Genomic DNA, 16,078 nt, shown 5'->3' with positions numbered 1-16,078 from the left:
TGTCTTTAAATACCACAATAACAAGAAACAAAAATTGTCTTTATTGAAAAGTGTTCTTTATTCACAGGTTAGAATACTATAAATGTTTAAAAAATGGGAACATGTCCCAGTGGTCTTTATAGGCAAGTGGTCCCTGTTCAGAGGTGGTCTTTAAGCATGGGTTTGACTGTTCTTGTGCTGTCTGATTTTCAGAAAAGTCCCCTTTTTGTTAAATTATGATACTAATAAAATGAATTTCTTATAACTTGCATTTTGCCAAATGAAACAAGACCTTATTACAACACTATTATCATATAAATATACGTATCTACCAAATACTTTAATGAGTCAACATGACACTATCTTATACACGCACGCATTTCATAATTATGATCTTGCAAAGTCATACATACTGTACGATAGTTAGGTGCGCAATTTCCGCGGTATTCTTTTTCGCTTTACGTCACTTTTTATCGTATGTTGTGGTTAGTTAATAAAAAAAAGAAGAAAAATACTGGAAAGTGAGATTTCAAAATTTTGATATTGTACTCAGAATATGTAAAAAGTCGGCAAATTTATCTTTTAAAATGTTTACGAATGTGCAATTTTTTTTATCAAATTTAAGTGTAAATAAACATTTTACAGGACACAAAATAGTGTCAGGGAAATGCATGTGTTATAAAATGTAAGATATATCGCATATAACCAAGAGAAAACAACAACTTTAAATCATATGAGGATTCAACCTTAACAGGATATCAAAATGAAATGTATGTTTTTAAAAAATATACAAACTACATTTTCTAAATAAAGTTAAAACTACTTCATCCTATTGACGTCCTATACCAACTTGTATATCAGTAAACTATTATATTGGTAAACCACACTGTTATAATATAATTGTTATAATTTCATATGCAGAGGAGATAGCACGGCCTTCCGTCGCATTTTATGCACACCACGTGACTGATCTGGCCCTTGATGTGACTGACAAGATCATTTTGTTTGATAAAATCCTTACAGATGAGGGTTCTGGATACGACACATCCACAGGAATCTTCACTGCGCCAGTCGGTGGATTGTACCAGTTCACTGTCCATGTTTGTGCACAAACTGGAAAATTTTCTGTCGTTGGCTTAGTGTTGGATGGGAAGGCTGTTGCTGCCACAGTAAATTACGGTACAAACACCGACACCTGTAGTTCGGTAGGAGCAGTAGTTAGAGTGAAATCAGGAGAACAGATATGGGTGAAATGTACCACAGGACATAGTTCTGCCTATAGGTTATTTCAAAACAGTCATAGAATGAACACATTTAGTGGCATTCTGCTTAACAAATAGATGAATAAACTGAAATGATATACTTGTATGTACTTTATATTAGCAGTAGCAGTATGAAACACCCAAATACTTTTATATTGTATAAATATTTGAATTTATTTTTGACTTATCTTACTTCACTTACACTTTTTGTACTCAGAAATGACATCCTTGATAAAGTATCTGTAAACAACGGAATATCTTTTTTTTTCTCATTATCAGCAGAATTTAATCTTTACCCTGCTAAATTTCTTAAATGGACTGGTCCAACATTAAATTTGGGCAATGTCACTTATTATTCAAAGGGTGTTCCCTAAAAAATTACTGACTGAATAGCGAACACGGACGTGCAGGCTGATTTTGGTCTGCTATTGTCGCAAAGGCATGACAAAACAGTTTGCGCTTTGGCAAAGACACTTTATATAAACAATATCATATTTATTCCTGTGAAATAAAACAGCAAATGTTTAGCTTGTTTTCTTTTTCTTTTTGAAGAATGCATAATAGTACTCCCAGAACTAAAGCAGCACTATATCGAATAAATCTTTTTTCCCATCAGAAACAGTTTTGATATGTGTTTTCATTTAAGATATTAGTTTGAGCTAAATATTTAGTCTATGCACGGGTTGTAAACGCGCAATCGAATTCCCGCTGGGAATACGCTTAAAATGGGTTGCACGACGTCCGGCTCTAGTTTTGTGAGTACGAAAGTACGAAACTGAGGTAAGTGAACTTGTCTCAGTATGGCACAATTGAAAAAAGCAAAATGCTATTCGACACAAATATGATAAGATATCGTATGTGTGAAATATCTGATTTGTAATTTATGATTGGGCCCTGTTATCACAATGACTCTGTAATACAGTAGGAATATCATATTTATTTGCTTCAAATTCTGCTTATGGGGAAAAAGTTGATAAAAGGTAACCGGGAATGGGGGTTGCGACCTCGGTAAAAGAGTTGCTCGTCTACACTATATAGTAAATTATCTTGCCTCCTACAAGTTTCTTGCATTTCTATTGGTCAATAGACGTCACGTGGAGACAGGATATATTCCATATCCTGCTAGTATATTTCAGCTATGAATTTTGATTAAAACAAAATGACTGCCACACTTCTGGCACAATTGAATCAAGTCAGATTATTTATTGCTCCAGCCGAGAGTAAATTTAGTGTTTTCTTGCCGATTTCATTCTACTTGAATTGAGGCTCATGAAGTTTGACAAAAGTTAGCCGTAAAAGCGGAATAACTCTGTATGGCCTGGGATACACGGAAGTTGAAATCTTGTTGTGGAAGTTAAACAGTTAAATCATCGTGAAATAAAGGAATTGACAGTATTTGTTACTCAGCTGTTTGTTATAGGATCACTTAATCTACGTGCAAGATAAATGATTTAACAGGAAACGGGATGAAAACCGAAGTATCAAGACATTTATGACATCGTGATCCATTAACTTTCGAAGGGATGGAACAAGAAGTGTTTTAGCCTTTCTGATCTAAATCAGTTCATAACCTGTGTAAATGAGTTTTTTTGTTTTGTGATTTAACCAAAACACAGGTCATTGTGCATTTTATGGCTGATGTAAATCAACTATAAACAAAACGTGATGACCAAAACAAATGATTGTAGGATTCCAGTCTGCACAGTAAGTAGCTTTGTTGATTTACAAAATTTGTTGATTATAGCATGTAAAGGGTAGTCGGCAAGATAAAATCGTTACACTGCTTGTTGGTGACAGGATACGGGATATACGCTTCGCTCTCGCCTGATATGGATTTCCTCGACAGCGTATATCCCGTATCCTGTCACCAACAAGCAGTGTAACTAATAATAGTCATTTTTCGATCCCAAGAGAAATCATGTTGTGGCCACTTCCCTAATAATATTGGGCAGATTTACAATAACCTTACAGGAATGGTCAGTGTCAAGCATCAGTGATTTTCTGTGGAGTTATGACCCTTATTTTGTTGTATTTTACCTTGTCAAGCTAACTGCTCCGACACCACAAAAAGGAAAATACACCAAACTTCAAAAGAGAGACCAGACTTAGTCTTATATATACTTGGAATTTTATGTTTTAGTGATTTTCCCTGGAGTAATGGTTCTTAATTTGTGTCATATTGCAATTTCTGCGTGGTAAATAGTTGAAGTTCCATTTTTTTTTTTTATGAAACTCATTTTTTAGTTTGACCTCAAATGGTCTTAATCAACAGATGAACATAAAACATGACGTTGCTTTTGTTTTCCTTTGTTACTTATACAGTCAACCTTTTGTATATTTGTATATGAGACTAGTTTCAGTTCTGAACAATTCAAATAAACTTGCATTTTTCGGATGAGCATAATATTCCTTTATTGAAGGAGTTCAATAAATTTAGTACCGAAGCTGCACGAAATCATTGTGGTATTTCACATAATCAGAAACGACATCACACTATAAAGTTAACAATGAAGAAGTTCAATTTCAAACGTTATGAATAATAAATACAAAAATAAATATTCAAAATATTAAGAAATAATAAATATGTCCGTCAAAAAATATAGCAAAAGTTCGAACTTCAATTCAATTACGTGTATTCAAATCCGAACAACTGCCTATATTTCATTAACTGATAAGTTTTGGGAACATACTCGATTCTAACCACACAATAGTTGGATTTTAATTTTTATTTCAATAAGCGTCCGATGTGTTAAAATACACCATTACTATTTACACAAAATTTAGCCGGTGCTAGGGGGTGTGAGGGGTATTGTGCATTTTATTACCCTTCTTGAACAGACTCAGTCAAAACGAGTCTGCTATTATTTTCTTGGTTGCGTGATTATATGCTTGCAAAGAATCTTTTTCATATTTTTTTTTCAACTCACAAATGAATATGCTGGAAATTTTAAAGAAAAAGATTCGCCTATATAGAACCATGTCAGGCCATGAGATTTTTGGCCAAAATGTTATGAGTTATTATCGTTTTCTGATAGTACTATGTTTTTGGAGTCAGAGTCCGAAGTTTGGCTGTACAATCTTACCTTTTCGAGGATATAATTATTATGTCAATTTTAGCGACATAGATCAAAATAGTAAAAATAACAAATCTTTCATCTTAAAGTCTCTAATTTATGCCTGATGCATGTTATGATAGTCTGGTTAAATGTAAATATAAAACAAGCTTAAGTTATATTCACCTACACCAAGAGTTACTTTATACGGTAATACTTAAAAATAAGAAAATATCTTGTACAAAATGTTGATTTTAATCTGTTGCTATGGTAACCAATTTTAAAATGAATCCTTCCTATAATCTAATGCATAAATGTTTGATATTTTCTTTTATCATGAAAAAAGAAACTAACAATTGGATATATAAAAACTTAAATATAATTTATTAGTTTTGAACCTTTAAATCAATAACTAGAGACCTTCAGTTATAATCTTCAGGCAGCATCATAAAATATGATTTAGCTGTTGCTATGGTACCACTATAACTCAACCAGTATAGTTCAACATATCATCCTACGAATGTATCATTTCGTTTTATCAAATGATTAAATTTTATAATAATATTTCACTTCTTAGCTTTAAGAATAATAATGATTGATTGCAAAATTGAAAAACAAACTTTGATGTAAAAGAAACATCATACATGAATATCATATAAATATAAACACAGAAATAATAGTACAAGAAAGCAAATATTCAATCAAACAAGATGTTCATATTCCAGAATGATTTCAATGAGAGGCTGTTCTCTACAGATATCAAGTCATTTTCTCCTAATATGGTTTATCAGTAATCAAAAGTAAGACTCTATTGGTAAGTATTTATAAATTGTAAAGAAACCAATACTGATACATCATTACCCGCTGTCAAATTAATATGCTGTTGGTCATTCAATTAAATCATTTGTATTACCCATCAGAGTATGATTCTTCCTTTAGCTTTCACACTGTAAACTGTGTAAAATATTTACCGTCCTTTGGCGATGACAGACTTTTGACAGCTCTGACCTAATTGTAACTTATGTAAAGGGACGTAATTGGCTGCGGTGACTCATGTAATCAATGCGGTTACATACCACTAATTTTTCATCCGACGCTCCTTCCTGTTGCAATCGATCAAAACAATAAGGTGACGGCTAAAAGTTGGAAAAATATTTTAAAGTTATTATTTTATTGGAAGCTGAACATGATTTGTTTCTTTATATAATGTGTTGTGTGATTACAGGTAAAGTTATAGCAAACAACTCGATTGATCATTGATATTGTCCAGAAATTGCACATTTTCGGCGTCAAAAGTACATATTTTCTTGCTTGAAGAATGGTCTACATATAAATTCCGCCCGCCCGCTTAGCTCAATAAGGGGAACGCAGATCTACAGATCGCGGGGTCGTGAGTTCGATCCCCAGGAGGGGCGTATTATATGTTCACCGTGACGATTTGGTACAAGACATTTTGTCTGAAACCATTCGTCCTACACCTCTGATTCATGTAGGGAAGTTGGCAGTTACTTGCGGAGCCGTGAGTTGGATCCCCGGGCGGGGCGTATTATATGTTCACCGTGACGATTTGGTACAAGACATTTTGTCTGAAACCATTCGTCCTACACCTCTGATTCATGTAGGGAAGTTGGCAGTTACTTGCGGAGAACAGGTTTGTACTGGTACGGAATCCAGGAACACTGGTTAGATTAACTACCCGCCGTTACATAACTGAAATATTGTTGAAAAAACGGCGTTAAAGCCAAAACAAACAAACATATAAACCCCACTGTTTCATGGATAAAGAAACAGCACTAGTTCTGTAGAATTAAAAAAAACAGTCATTGCTAAAACCTACAATTTGTTTAAAACCGTCAATGAAAGAAGATTCGGTGTGATGTCCTAACTGTATGCATGTTTGCTTGCAGTACTGTACACAAATATTTGTGACTTTCGTAAAAAAATCGTATGCATGTTAGCAACTGATTTATTCATTGAATAGCGGTTTTTTCCTTGCCATTGTAGTATTTCTTCATAATTTTAACACGCAAACGAAGTTTGAAGAAGGGGCTTTATAGGAGTCACCTCCGGTCTGTTTGTATGTGTGTCCTCATATATTTGGTCCTGCAATTACTTGAATACTATTACACCTACCTCTCTCAAACTTTACACATACATAGGCAATATGTAGTTAATGCCCGTCCTCTTCATTTTCTTTTCTCTTTAAAGTCAATTTCTCACTTATTTGGTCAAAGGTAAAAATGGGTCATTTTTTCGTGTCCGTGCCAAAACTTCTTAAAGCATTAAGGGATTCTGAATTAACTTGGCACAAATGTTCACCTTCTTGAGACGATGTATCGCGCACAAGCCCAGTTTTCAAGCTCCAAGGTAAAGATCGCACTTACAGATCAATTGTCAAAAATAGGATCGGTTCATTTTTCTTGTCCGGGCCATAACGTCTTTATGCATGAAGGGATTCTAAAATAACTTGTTTGAAATATTCACCATCATGGGTCGATTTGTAGCGCATAATCAAAAGATACAGGGGTCCGTCTTATCAAAGTATATATTCAGTACGACTAAAATCGATCGTAGGTCAAAGCTGTGATCTCTGTTGTCTTTGAATATGGGCACATTATACAGAAAACATGATAACTGCCCGTAGGCCTACACGTAAAATCTTGATATAGGCCCGAAGTGTATGCTTGTTCGTGGAAAAGTGTTTAATCAGTCGGCCATTTTTTATCCGATTCAGAAAAGAATTACACGGACATTAACAAGATATTGCCCTCTATGTGTGTGTGAAGTGAGGTAGGTGCAATAGTTTTCAAGAAATCACAGGAACACATTTTAATCCAAAATGTCTGCCATCTTGGAACCGATTCGAAAAACTTTTATACAGGCATTAACTGCATAATGTTCTCTATGTGTGTGTAAAGTTTCAAGGTAGATGCAATAGTTTTTAAGAAATAGGAGGAACAAATTTTAGCGGACGGACCGACAGACAGTAAACCTATGTCCCCTCCTATCTCACCTCATCGACTTTTTAAAGTCGTCAGGAAACGTTTCTTCGCGTGACTCCCATAGGGAATCGACAGAAGGTAATTTCTTGTGTGACATATAATACTAGGGACCCTGTGTATACTTTGTATACTTAATTCTGTATTTTATGAGAGTATATGTCTGTAAAACCAACACGGAATACTTGCATGTAAACGATTCTGAAGTATTCAATTGCATTATATAATTAAGTAGGATAGCGTGTCACTGACCCCTACCCCAACTCCTCACAAATGGTGCATAACAAGTGGGGGTTCGACATTAAATGACATTATATACATGAAGACTGATCGATAGAGACACTTCGGTATGTATTTTTAGCTCGACTATTCGAAGAATAGTCTAGTTATTCTACTCACCCTGGCGTCGGCGTCAACTTGGTCAAAGTTTTGCATGCAAGTACATATGGCTATCATTTCAAGGCATATAGCTTTGAAACTTTTTTTTTCTTTTTCTAGTCAATTACCAGCCTCACTGGGTCAAGTCCCATAATTCTGACGTGTATTTTGGCCAAATTATGCCCCCTTTTGGACTTAGAAAATTCTGGTTAAAGTTTTACATGCAAGCTTCTATCTCCAAAACTAATGCAGATATTGAATTGAAACTTTACATGTGTTTTCGGCGTTATAAAACTAGGTGATAGCATCAAGTCCCATAACATGCAATTTGGCCAATAATTAGATTAATATTCCTGCTTCTGTGACAACGATTCGAATATATTGTCGAGCACTGACTGTCTTATGGACAGCTCTTGCTATTTCATTTACTCCCTTGAAAGACATAAATAGCATATTAAGTCGCAAAATGAAATAAAGTGTCAGTCGCAAATGTCAGTTCAGATCAAATATCAAAATTGGTAACTCGGCATACGTACAGTGAATGTTTTTACCGTCTAGATAAAAAAGTAATTTCTTTCAAAAATGCAACAGCTATGCAACATCTTATTAACATATTTTAGAAAACAACATGGATTTTTGGATTGCAAATTAATTTGACATGTTATTCACCAGTTTCGTGACTTTGTCGGGCGAATTTCCATGCAATGAGTGTGATCAGTCAACATTTTGTGAGCATTTTGTAATATTACTTGTCTGTTGTATCTGTTATATCACCACATACACATATTTATGTTCAACTTATCGTAAAACTTAAATACACACACGGCGTGTAAAGCAAAATAGTTAATTTGAAGACGATTTCTTTCCTTCGGTCTGCCAGTTGTTTGTTTTGATCAGTCGCAACATGAAGAGGAGAAGTACAGTCGTTTATAGATAAGATGTCGTGCGCTCGAGATAAGATTTTGTGCTCATGAGATAAGATGTCGTGCGCTCGAGATAAGATGATTTAATCAAATAAATCATGTCCTAAACATAACACCGTAGATTTTTAAAAATATCATACTTTTAAGCGGCTCAAGTGCGATAATAGTGGCTGTTCAAAATCAAAATGGAGTTGTTAAGGATAAAAAAGTGACTGAGCAAAGTTATCAAGAATCACTAGTTTATACGGAATCTTGATCGTGCCACATTAAATCTTGCTCTGGTGACACGCGACCATGCGATAATTATCGCATTGTCGCTTTGTCTAATACGTTATATATACACTAAGACAATTAAGCATTAAGGTCTTTAGGGCGAAAATTATCGTCTTAATTATCGCATGTCTTTCTTATTTCTCGCATCGGAAAATTGAAATTCCACTTAAATAATGATACATAGTTGCGAAAATTTAGTAAAACCAGTAGCACCGTGGATGAAATTTGCTGTTACACAGAAATGTTATCCCAAACGACAGTGGGACGATGACAAATTTCCAATAGACACGCGAAAAGTAAGATATTAATTGTCGACTCAAAAACCTTGCGAGGATTGTTACATCTCGCATCTATATATGTCTTTGGACAATTATCCAATTGTTGCATGTTGATGAGGCGAGACTTACAGTGACACGAACAGAAATCCGTAAGTTTATCCAAAAGTCCTAACCCTTTAATTTCCTTACATAAATATGTAAAAGTAATATAATAAATAAGTTGTTTCCCATCGGCACATGTAATATATGTTCCATATAAATGGAAATCGAATATATATAATAATGTTTTGCTATCATATAAAGAAAAGTTGATTCCATATAAAGACGAAACAGTTCCAAAATCAACCCAGATCAAACCTAGTGTAATTGTTTGTGAGTAAAACGCCCATTGTCTAGACTGTGTTCTTAAAGCTTTCTCTTGAATTAAACCTTTCTACTTGAGACTAAATGGAAACACAATTAAAGCAAAATCTTACACATGTTGTAAGTAGATCTATAAGTGACCTACAATAAGAGAAAAAAATCTCTTGACATATTTCAGTCTTCGCAAGTAATGTGTGAGGGTTTCGCAAAAATGACCGTATATTTATCAATTACCAACATCATATATTGCCGTTAGCGAGCAGGCAACTCCATTCCTATTATGGATAGGGTCTGGATTCAGGATAAAAAGGTGCCATTTAAAGGCAAAACACATTCACAGTGCAGCAATAATATTCAAACACCCCTTTTTGACTCAGAAAAAAATCCGAACAACTATGCATGTCCAGCATTACGAACAGACAGCAGATCAAGACCTATGAAAAAAATATGCATGTAAAATCAAATAAAAAATTCATAAAAAAATCTATAATAAAACTATTCCTTTGATGAAAGCCGTGCCTATATATCAGTGGAACAGAATGACTAACAAACACGATCTTTGCTGAAAACCATGATTTATTTAAATGACCCATTGTGGCTGATCATTGAACGGGATACTCTTTTGATCACACCATTGTGTTAGAATGGTTTACAACGTAAAACGTAATCCAAAATAAGCGAATTAAATTCTGCCTCTATAAACTAAACGTAGAACGTGAGATGTTACAAAATTGACCTTATTTTGTTGTTATAAAAAGTAATTGAGAAAAACTATCAAGAATCACAAGTATATGCTAATGAAGTGTAAGGATTTAACTAAAATTCCTAGCCGTTTAATTTCCTTACATAAATATATAACAGTATTAAAGTAATTAAAAAAGTAGTTTTCCATCGAAACTTTCCTTATTGATAAAATCTATAAGAAGATCATTTGGAAGCACAGAATACAACCAAACAAAATAATAGCAGACACTGTTTGATTGAGTCTGTCCATGAGAGATAATGGAACGTTCAACACCCCTCACATCCCCTAGCACCGGATAAAGCGGAACTCTGTTATAAAGATATTGAATAGACTCCATGATCCCAAAGGACCAGAAAATATAACAACACTGAATCCAAGTACGGGGATACTTTTTTATAGCCGCCACACAGCACTTAAAGATTGCTGTTGTGATAGTTAATAAAATCTATAAGAAGATCCTCTGGATGTACAGAATGCTTGTTTAAAGGATCACACTTGATACTTCCGAAACTTCTCTTATTTCGTTAGATAAATATTTCTCATCTTGAGCATCATTGCAACTTGAACAAATTAGAAACGAACTAGATGAAAGTCACCCGAAAAAGGGGGATAAAAACCACCAACAAAATAACCCAGCTACTTTTTTAATGACCCTCGTGTTTAAACAATCACGTAACTGGGCAAGGTATAAATACAGAGGCCTCTGAAATCGTAACCAGATTTATGTAAACTAAGTGTTCTTCAGAAGTCTAAGGCAAAATGTTGCACTCTGCTGTTAATGCGTTTGTTCTTTTGTTTCTTATAAATAGGGTCAATGTTTCTTTGGCTACAGAACCAGTATGTTCAAAATTTGATTATGAAGAAAAGCTTCTAGAAAAAATGATCAGAACAGAGATTAAGGTTGAAGCGATAGAAAGTGAAATAGTGAAAACTCAAGATTCTGTCTTGAAGACTTTAAACGAAATAAAGAAGAAAGTTGCCGATATCAACGACAAATTTGAAGACCTGAGAAATAATATCACGGAAGAGATGATTGCAAAAACTAAGGATTTAGAGAAGAAAGAGGGTAATGTACTTTTGTTTGGTTGTTTTTTTTTTTGTTTTGGGTTTAACGCCGTTTTTAAACAGTATTTCGGTCATTTAACGGCGGGCAGTTAACCTTACCAGTGTTCCTGGAATCTATACCAGTATTAACCTGTTCTCCGCAAAAAACTGCCAACTTCACCACATGAATTATCAGAGGTGGAGGACACAATGTCTTTTAGACCGACGCTCTCCCTACTGAGCTAAGCGGGCTTTTGTTTTATGCCATTGAGCACGAATTCATGAAGGTTTTAAAGCATACCTTATTCTAATTATTGACAAATCTCCATGTTTATTCAGTTTCACCAATTTTGTTATAGGCAACAGGGTGTATTTGACAGGTTTAATTCTTGCGGTCATGCAAAAATGCTCGGAGTCCCTTGTTGATACAAAACATCTACTCCTCAGAGATTATATAATCTATTTAGGTACAATGAGTTCATTAGATGGAAACATCAATATTAAGAGGCAAGACAAAATAAAATCTGTTTTTTAAATGAAAAATAAATTTGGTCTGTTTTAAGTGTTGTGTTGCCTTTTATTTCGATAGATACATTTTGTTTTGCCTGTTTCTCATCAGTACTAATTAATGCCCTTCCTGTCTTCTTTTTAGGCACTTTGAAGTGAAGGATGCATTCAATTTAATATGTATTTATTTCACTATTCCTATCTCATTGTATACTTACAAAAATATCCTTAGCAATTCTTTACTTTGCTGACAATGTATAGATTTGTTTTGAAACACTCTGTAAATAAAACTAGCAAGAAAATACATCTAGCCTAAACTGTACTAGAAGGAATGTTAGGGTTTATATTTCGAGCATCACTGTTATTTTCTTAATTTGGACCGTAGAGGTAAAACATTAGTAAGAAGGTAAAACATTTCATAGAACCCACTTTTATCTGAATCCTCTTACCTATACTTATATTAAGGACGCATGATAGAAACAGAATTATGAAAAGAAATCGAAAGTCACTATGCTTCTTCAGGAGTTATCTGTCCTTGAATATGCAAATTTGAAGAAAAATCCAGTTTTAAGGGCAAGTAACTCCTAAACAAGCACGGTGGCCTATGATTGTTTTGGGGTTGTTTTCTGTTTCTAATATGAAACTGTGTTCATATGCAAAGGTTGAACAAATTCTATTGCTGGAAAATTTTGCACCGTCTCTCATACAATACACTGCATCAACTATCTTTAATATATCTGAAATCAGTAAATACAAACACTGATAATGGAGTGGATTTGATCGAAACATTTGCATTGATTTATATCAGTTAGCACTTAATATGTGTTAGATTTCATTTTACGTACTTTTAAAACTTACTTTTAGCATAAAGTATATAATTTGGTCAACATGCAATGCATAATGGAATATATGGACATTTTCTTTGTTAAATATTTGCATTGACAATAGCAGACATTCGTTTGAAATTTATAACTTCCACACTTGGGCTCTCTTGTGTAACCAAGATGAATTGGAAATGTCTTAATTCTAAATTACAAATATGCATTTTTGGTTTCATTTGTTGAGATCTACTAAACGGAAATGTAACTGGAAATATTTTCATCTTAAATAATCTTAATAAATTTGATAAACTGATTTGAGTGGTTGTTTTTATCAAAAAGAGAACACTTCTTGCATGACTCATGGAATTAAACCTTTCATTTATGCAATTACCAATATACCCAGCTGCCTATTACTTTGTAAACTAAACAAACAATAATTTATGTATGGATTGTTATTAAACTTCCAGGATAACAGAAATATTTCCATGCAAAACGCTTGTAAATTGTGGGTTTCAAATTTATGGTTTTTGCACTGAATTGAAGTTAAAAAAGACCGTACCTAATACCACCCTTGGAGACCTTTCGAATGAATTATAATTGAAAAAGAAGCCATCATTCAAGAAAACCCTGTTACGGATGAAGTGGATCAAACAGCAGGGATTTTCTATGATAATATCCGTTTTAGTTATAAAATTAAAATTTAACCGTTCAAATGGCCACAAAACATTTATAACAAATAAGCGATATTTGTTTTGTTACAGAACTCTTCAAGAATTCATTTGAGGAACTACGAACGAAATTCACAAACGACATGGAGAATCAAAGAAACGCTCTTACTGTTGCCAAAGGTAATTGTTTCTCTTACATGTAACGACATGACGATATGCATTTTTCTGTTTTTCTCTGAACCATAAACGATTAGAACTCCTATGAAAAAAGAATCATTTATTTACCGAGTATGAATACGAACGAAAGTAGTACTGGCACAGGCAAATTACGGAATCGAATTTCCATCTAGTACAATATGGATTCTGAGTTATGTTATTTTGTTTTTGTTTGTGCAATACAGTAATGTATATTTTCTTTGTAATTACATTTTCTAATTTCGTTATTTTTGTCTAAATCACTATTTATTTGTTATGGATAGTATCGTGGTGATATCTTTTTTTATCATGTTTTAACATAGACAAACCTGTCTTTAAATACCAAAATAAAAAGAAACAAAAATGTGTCTTTATTCAAAAGTGTTCTTTATTCACAGGTTAGAATACTATAAATGTTTAAAAATGGAAAAATATCCCAGCGGCCTTTAAAGGCAAGTGGTCCCTGTTCAGAAGTGGTCTTTAAGCATGGGTTTGACTGTTCTTGTGCTGTCTGATTTTAAGAAAAGTCTCCTTTTCGTAAATATAATGATAGTAATAATATGAATTTCTTTATAACTTGCATTTTGCTAAATTAAACAAGACCTTATTGGGACACTATTATCATAAATATACGTATCTGCCAAATTCTTGAATGATTCAACATATAAAAATCAAGACAAGAAAAGTACATATATGACAATATCTAATTCACTCACGCATTTCATATGATCTTGCAAAGTCATACATACTGTATGATACAGTAAGGTGCGTAATTTGCGCGGTATTCGTTTTCGCTTGACGTCACTTTTTATCGTCCGTTTTGGTTAGCTCATAAAAAAGAAAAATACTTATAAGTGAGAGATTTCAAAATTGTATATATTGTACTCAGAATACTAATTCTTGAACATGTAAAAACTCGACCAATTTATCTTTTAAAAGTTTTACAAATGTGTTCATTTTTCTCAAATTTAAGTGTAAATAAACTTTTTACAGGACACAAAATCGTGTCAGGTCATGCATGTGTGGTAAAAAGTAAGAGATATAGTCCTATACCAACGTAGATATCAGTAAACTATTATATAAGTTATCCACATTGTTATAATATAATTGTATAATTTCTTGTGCAGAAGAGATGGCAAAGCCTTCCGTCGCATTTTATGCACACCACGTGACAGATCTGGTCCTTGATGTGAGTGACGAGATCATTGTGTTTGATACAATCATTACAAATGAGGGTTCTGGATATGATACATCCACAGGGATCTTCACAGCCCCTGTCGAAGGATTATACCAGTTCACCGTTCATGTGTGTTCAAAAACTGGAAAATATTCTGTCATTGGCTTGTCACTGGCAGGAAAGGTTGTTGCGGCAGCAGTGAATTACGATAAAGACTCCGAAACCTGTAGTTCAGTAGGAGCAGTAGTTAGAATGAACTCTGGAGAACAGATATGGGTAAAATGTACATCAGGATATTCTACCTATAGGTTATATCAAGACAACTATAGAATGAACACATTTAGTGGCATTCTGCTTAACAACTAGAGGAATGAACTGTATTTTGTATTTTATATTTGGTAGCAGTATCAAACAACCTCGGACTGATATATTGTATGAATATTTTAATTTTCTGATTTATATATGTATTTCTTATATAGAATGAACATCTAGTGACATTCTGATTAACAAATAGATGAATAAACTCACATGATGTGCTTTATATGTACTTTATATTAGCAATAACAGAATCAAAGGTCACATACTATTATATTGTATGAATAGTTGAACTTTCTGACATATTACTTTACTTACACGTTTTTATATTTAGACATGACATCATTGATAAAGTATCAGTAAACAGCGGAAGATCTTTTTCTCATTATGAGCAGAATTAAATTTTAACCCTGCTAAATTTCTAATATGGACTGGTCAATCATCCAATTTGGACAATACCCCTTATTATTCAAAGGGGTGTTCCCTGAAAATTTACTGACTGAATAGCAGACAGTGCAGATCAAGATCAGCCTGCACGTCCGTGCACTGGTCGCAAAGGCATGACAAAAACAGTTAGCGCTTAGGCCAGAACATTTAAATAAACAGTAGCATATCTATCCCCGTGAAATAAAACAGCAAATCTTTAGTTTGTTGATTTTTCCTTTTTGAAGAATGCATAATAGTATTTCCAGAACTTGCAGAATAAATCAGCACTACATCTAATACAACTGTTTTTCGCATCAGAGACAGTTTAGACATTTGTTTTCATATAAGATAATAGTTCGAGTTAAATATTTAGTCTCTGCACGGATGGTAAACGTGCAGTCCAATGCCCGCTGGGAATACGCTTAAAATGGGTTGCACCACGCCCGGTGCTGGTGTTGTGCATAAGAAAAGACGAAACTGGGGAAAGAGAACTTGTCTCAGTATGGCACAGTAGAAAAAAGCAAAACATATGATAAATTATCATAATATATGAAATGTCTGCTTTGTAATTTATGATTCGACCCTGTTGTCACAAAATAATGAAATCCACAAAAATGCCAATACCTGACCTCATATGCCCAGTTTGAAATCATCTGACGGTTCTAATGATAA

At 33.8% G+C, this 16,078-nt stretch overlaps 2 protein-coding genes across 5 annotated transcripts in view; both read left to right on the top strand.

Annotated features, from left to right (window-relative positions):
• LOC128547360 (complement C1q and tumor necrosis factor-related protein 9A-like) overlaps positions 1-1,768 on the top strand; it is a 30,024-nt gene extending 28,256 nt beyond the window's left edge. For all 3 annotated transcript variants that reach the window (XM_053519931.1, XM_053519932.1, XM_053519929.1), the window contains one exon: positions 901-1,768. In XM_053519931.1, coding sequence (XP_053375906.1) covers positions 901-1,319 — 419 coding nt within the window. In that variant the 3' untranslated portion in view covers positions 1,320-1,768. The remainder of the gene's footprint in view (positions 1-900) is intronic.
• A 713-nt stretch (positions 1,769-2,481) lies between these two features.
• On the top strand, positions 2,482-15,206 carry LOC123534982 (complement C1q and tumor necrosis factor-related protein 9A-like). Of its 2 annotated transcripts, XM_053519936.1 has the most exons (4): positions 2,482-2,945; positions 11,063-11,319; positions 13,387-13,473; positions 14,616-15,206. In XM_053519936.1, exons 1-4 carry the CDS (start codon positions 2,920-2,922, stop codon positions 15,029-15,031), a joined length of 786 nt encoding a protein of 261 aa, XP_053375911.1. In that variant the 5' UTR covers positions 2,482-2,919; the 3' UTR covers positions 15,032-15,206. The 2 variants fall into 2 exon arrangements, with proteins under 2 accessions (XP_053375911.1, XP_053375910.1); XM_053519935.1 differs by lacking the exon at positions 2,482-2,945 and having other exon boundaries at positions 10,965-11,319.
• The last annotated feature ends 872 nt before the right edge of the window (positions 15,207-16,078 follow it).

The sequence above is a fragment of the Mercenaria mercenaria genome, chromosome 12, assembly GCF_021730395.1.
Source record: "Mercenaria mercenaria strain notata chromosome 12, MADL_Memer_1, whole genome shotgun sequence".
Classification (NCBI taxonomy): Eukaryota; Metazoa; Mollusca; class Bivalvia; order Venerida; family Veneridae; genus Mercenaria; species Mercenaria mercenaria.
The sequence above is the reverse complement of the archived record's forward strand: the minus strand, read 5'-3'. Positions and strand labels throughout refer to the sequence as shown.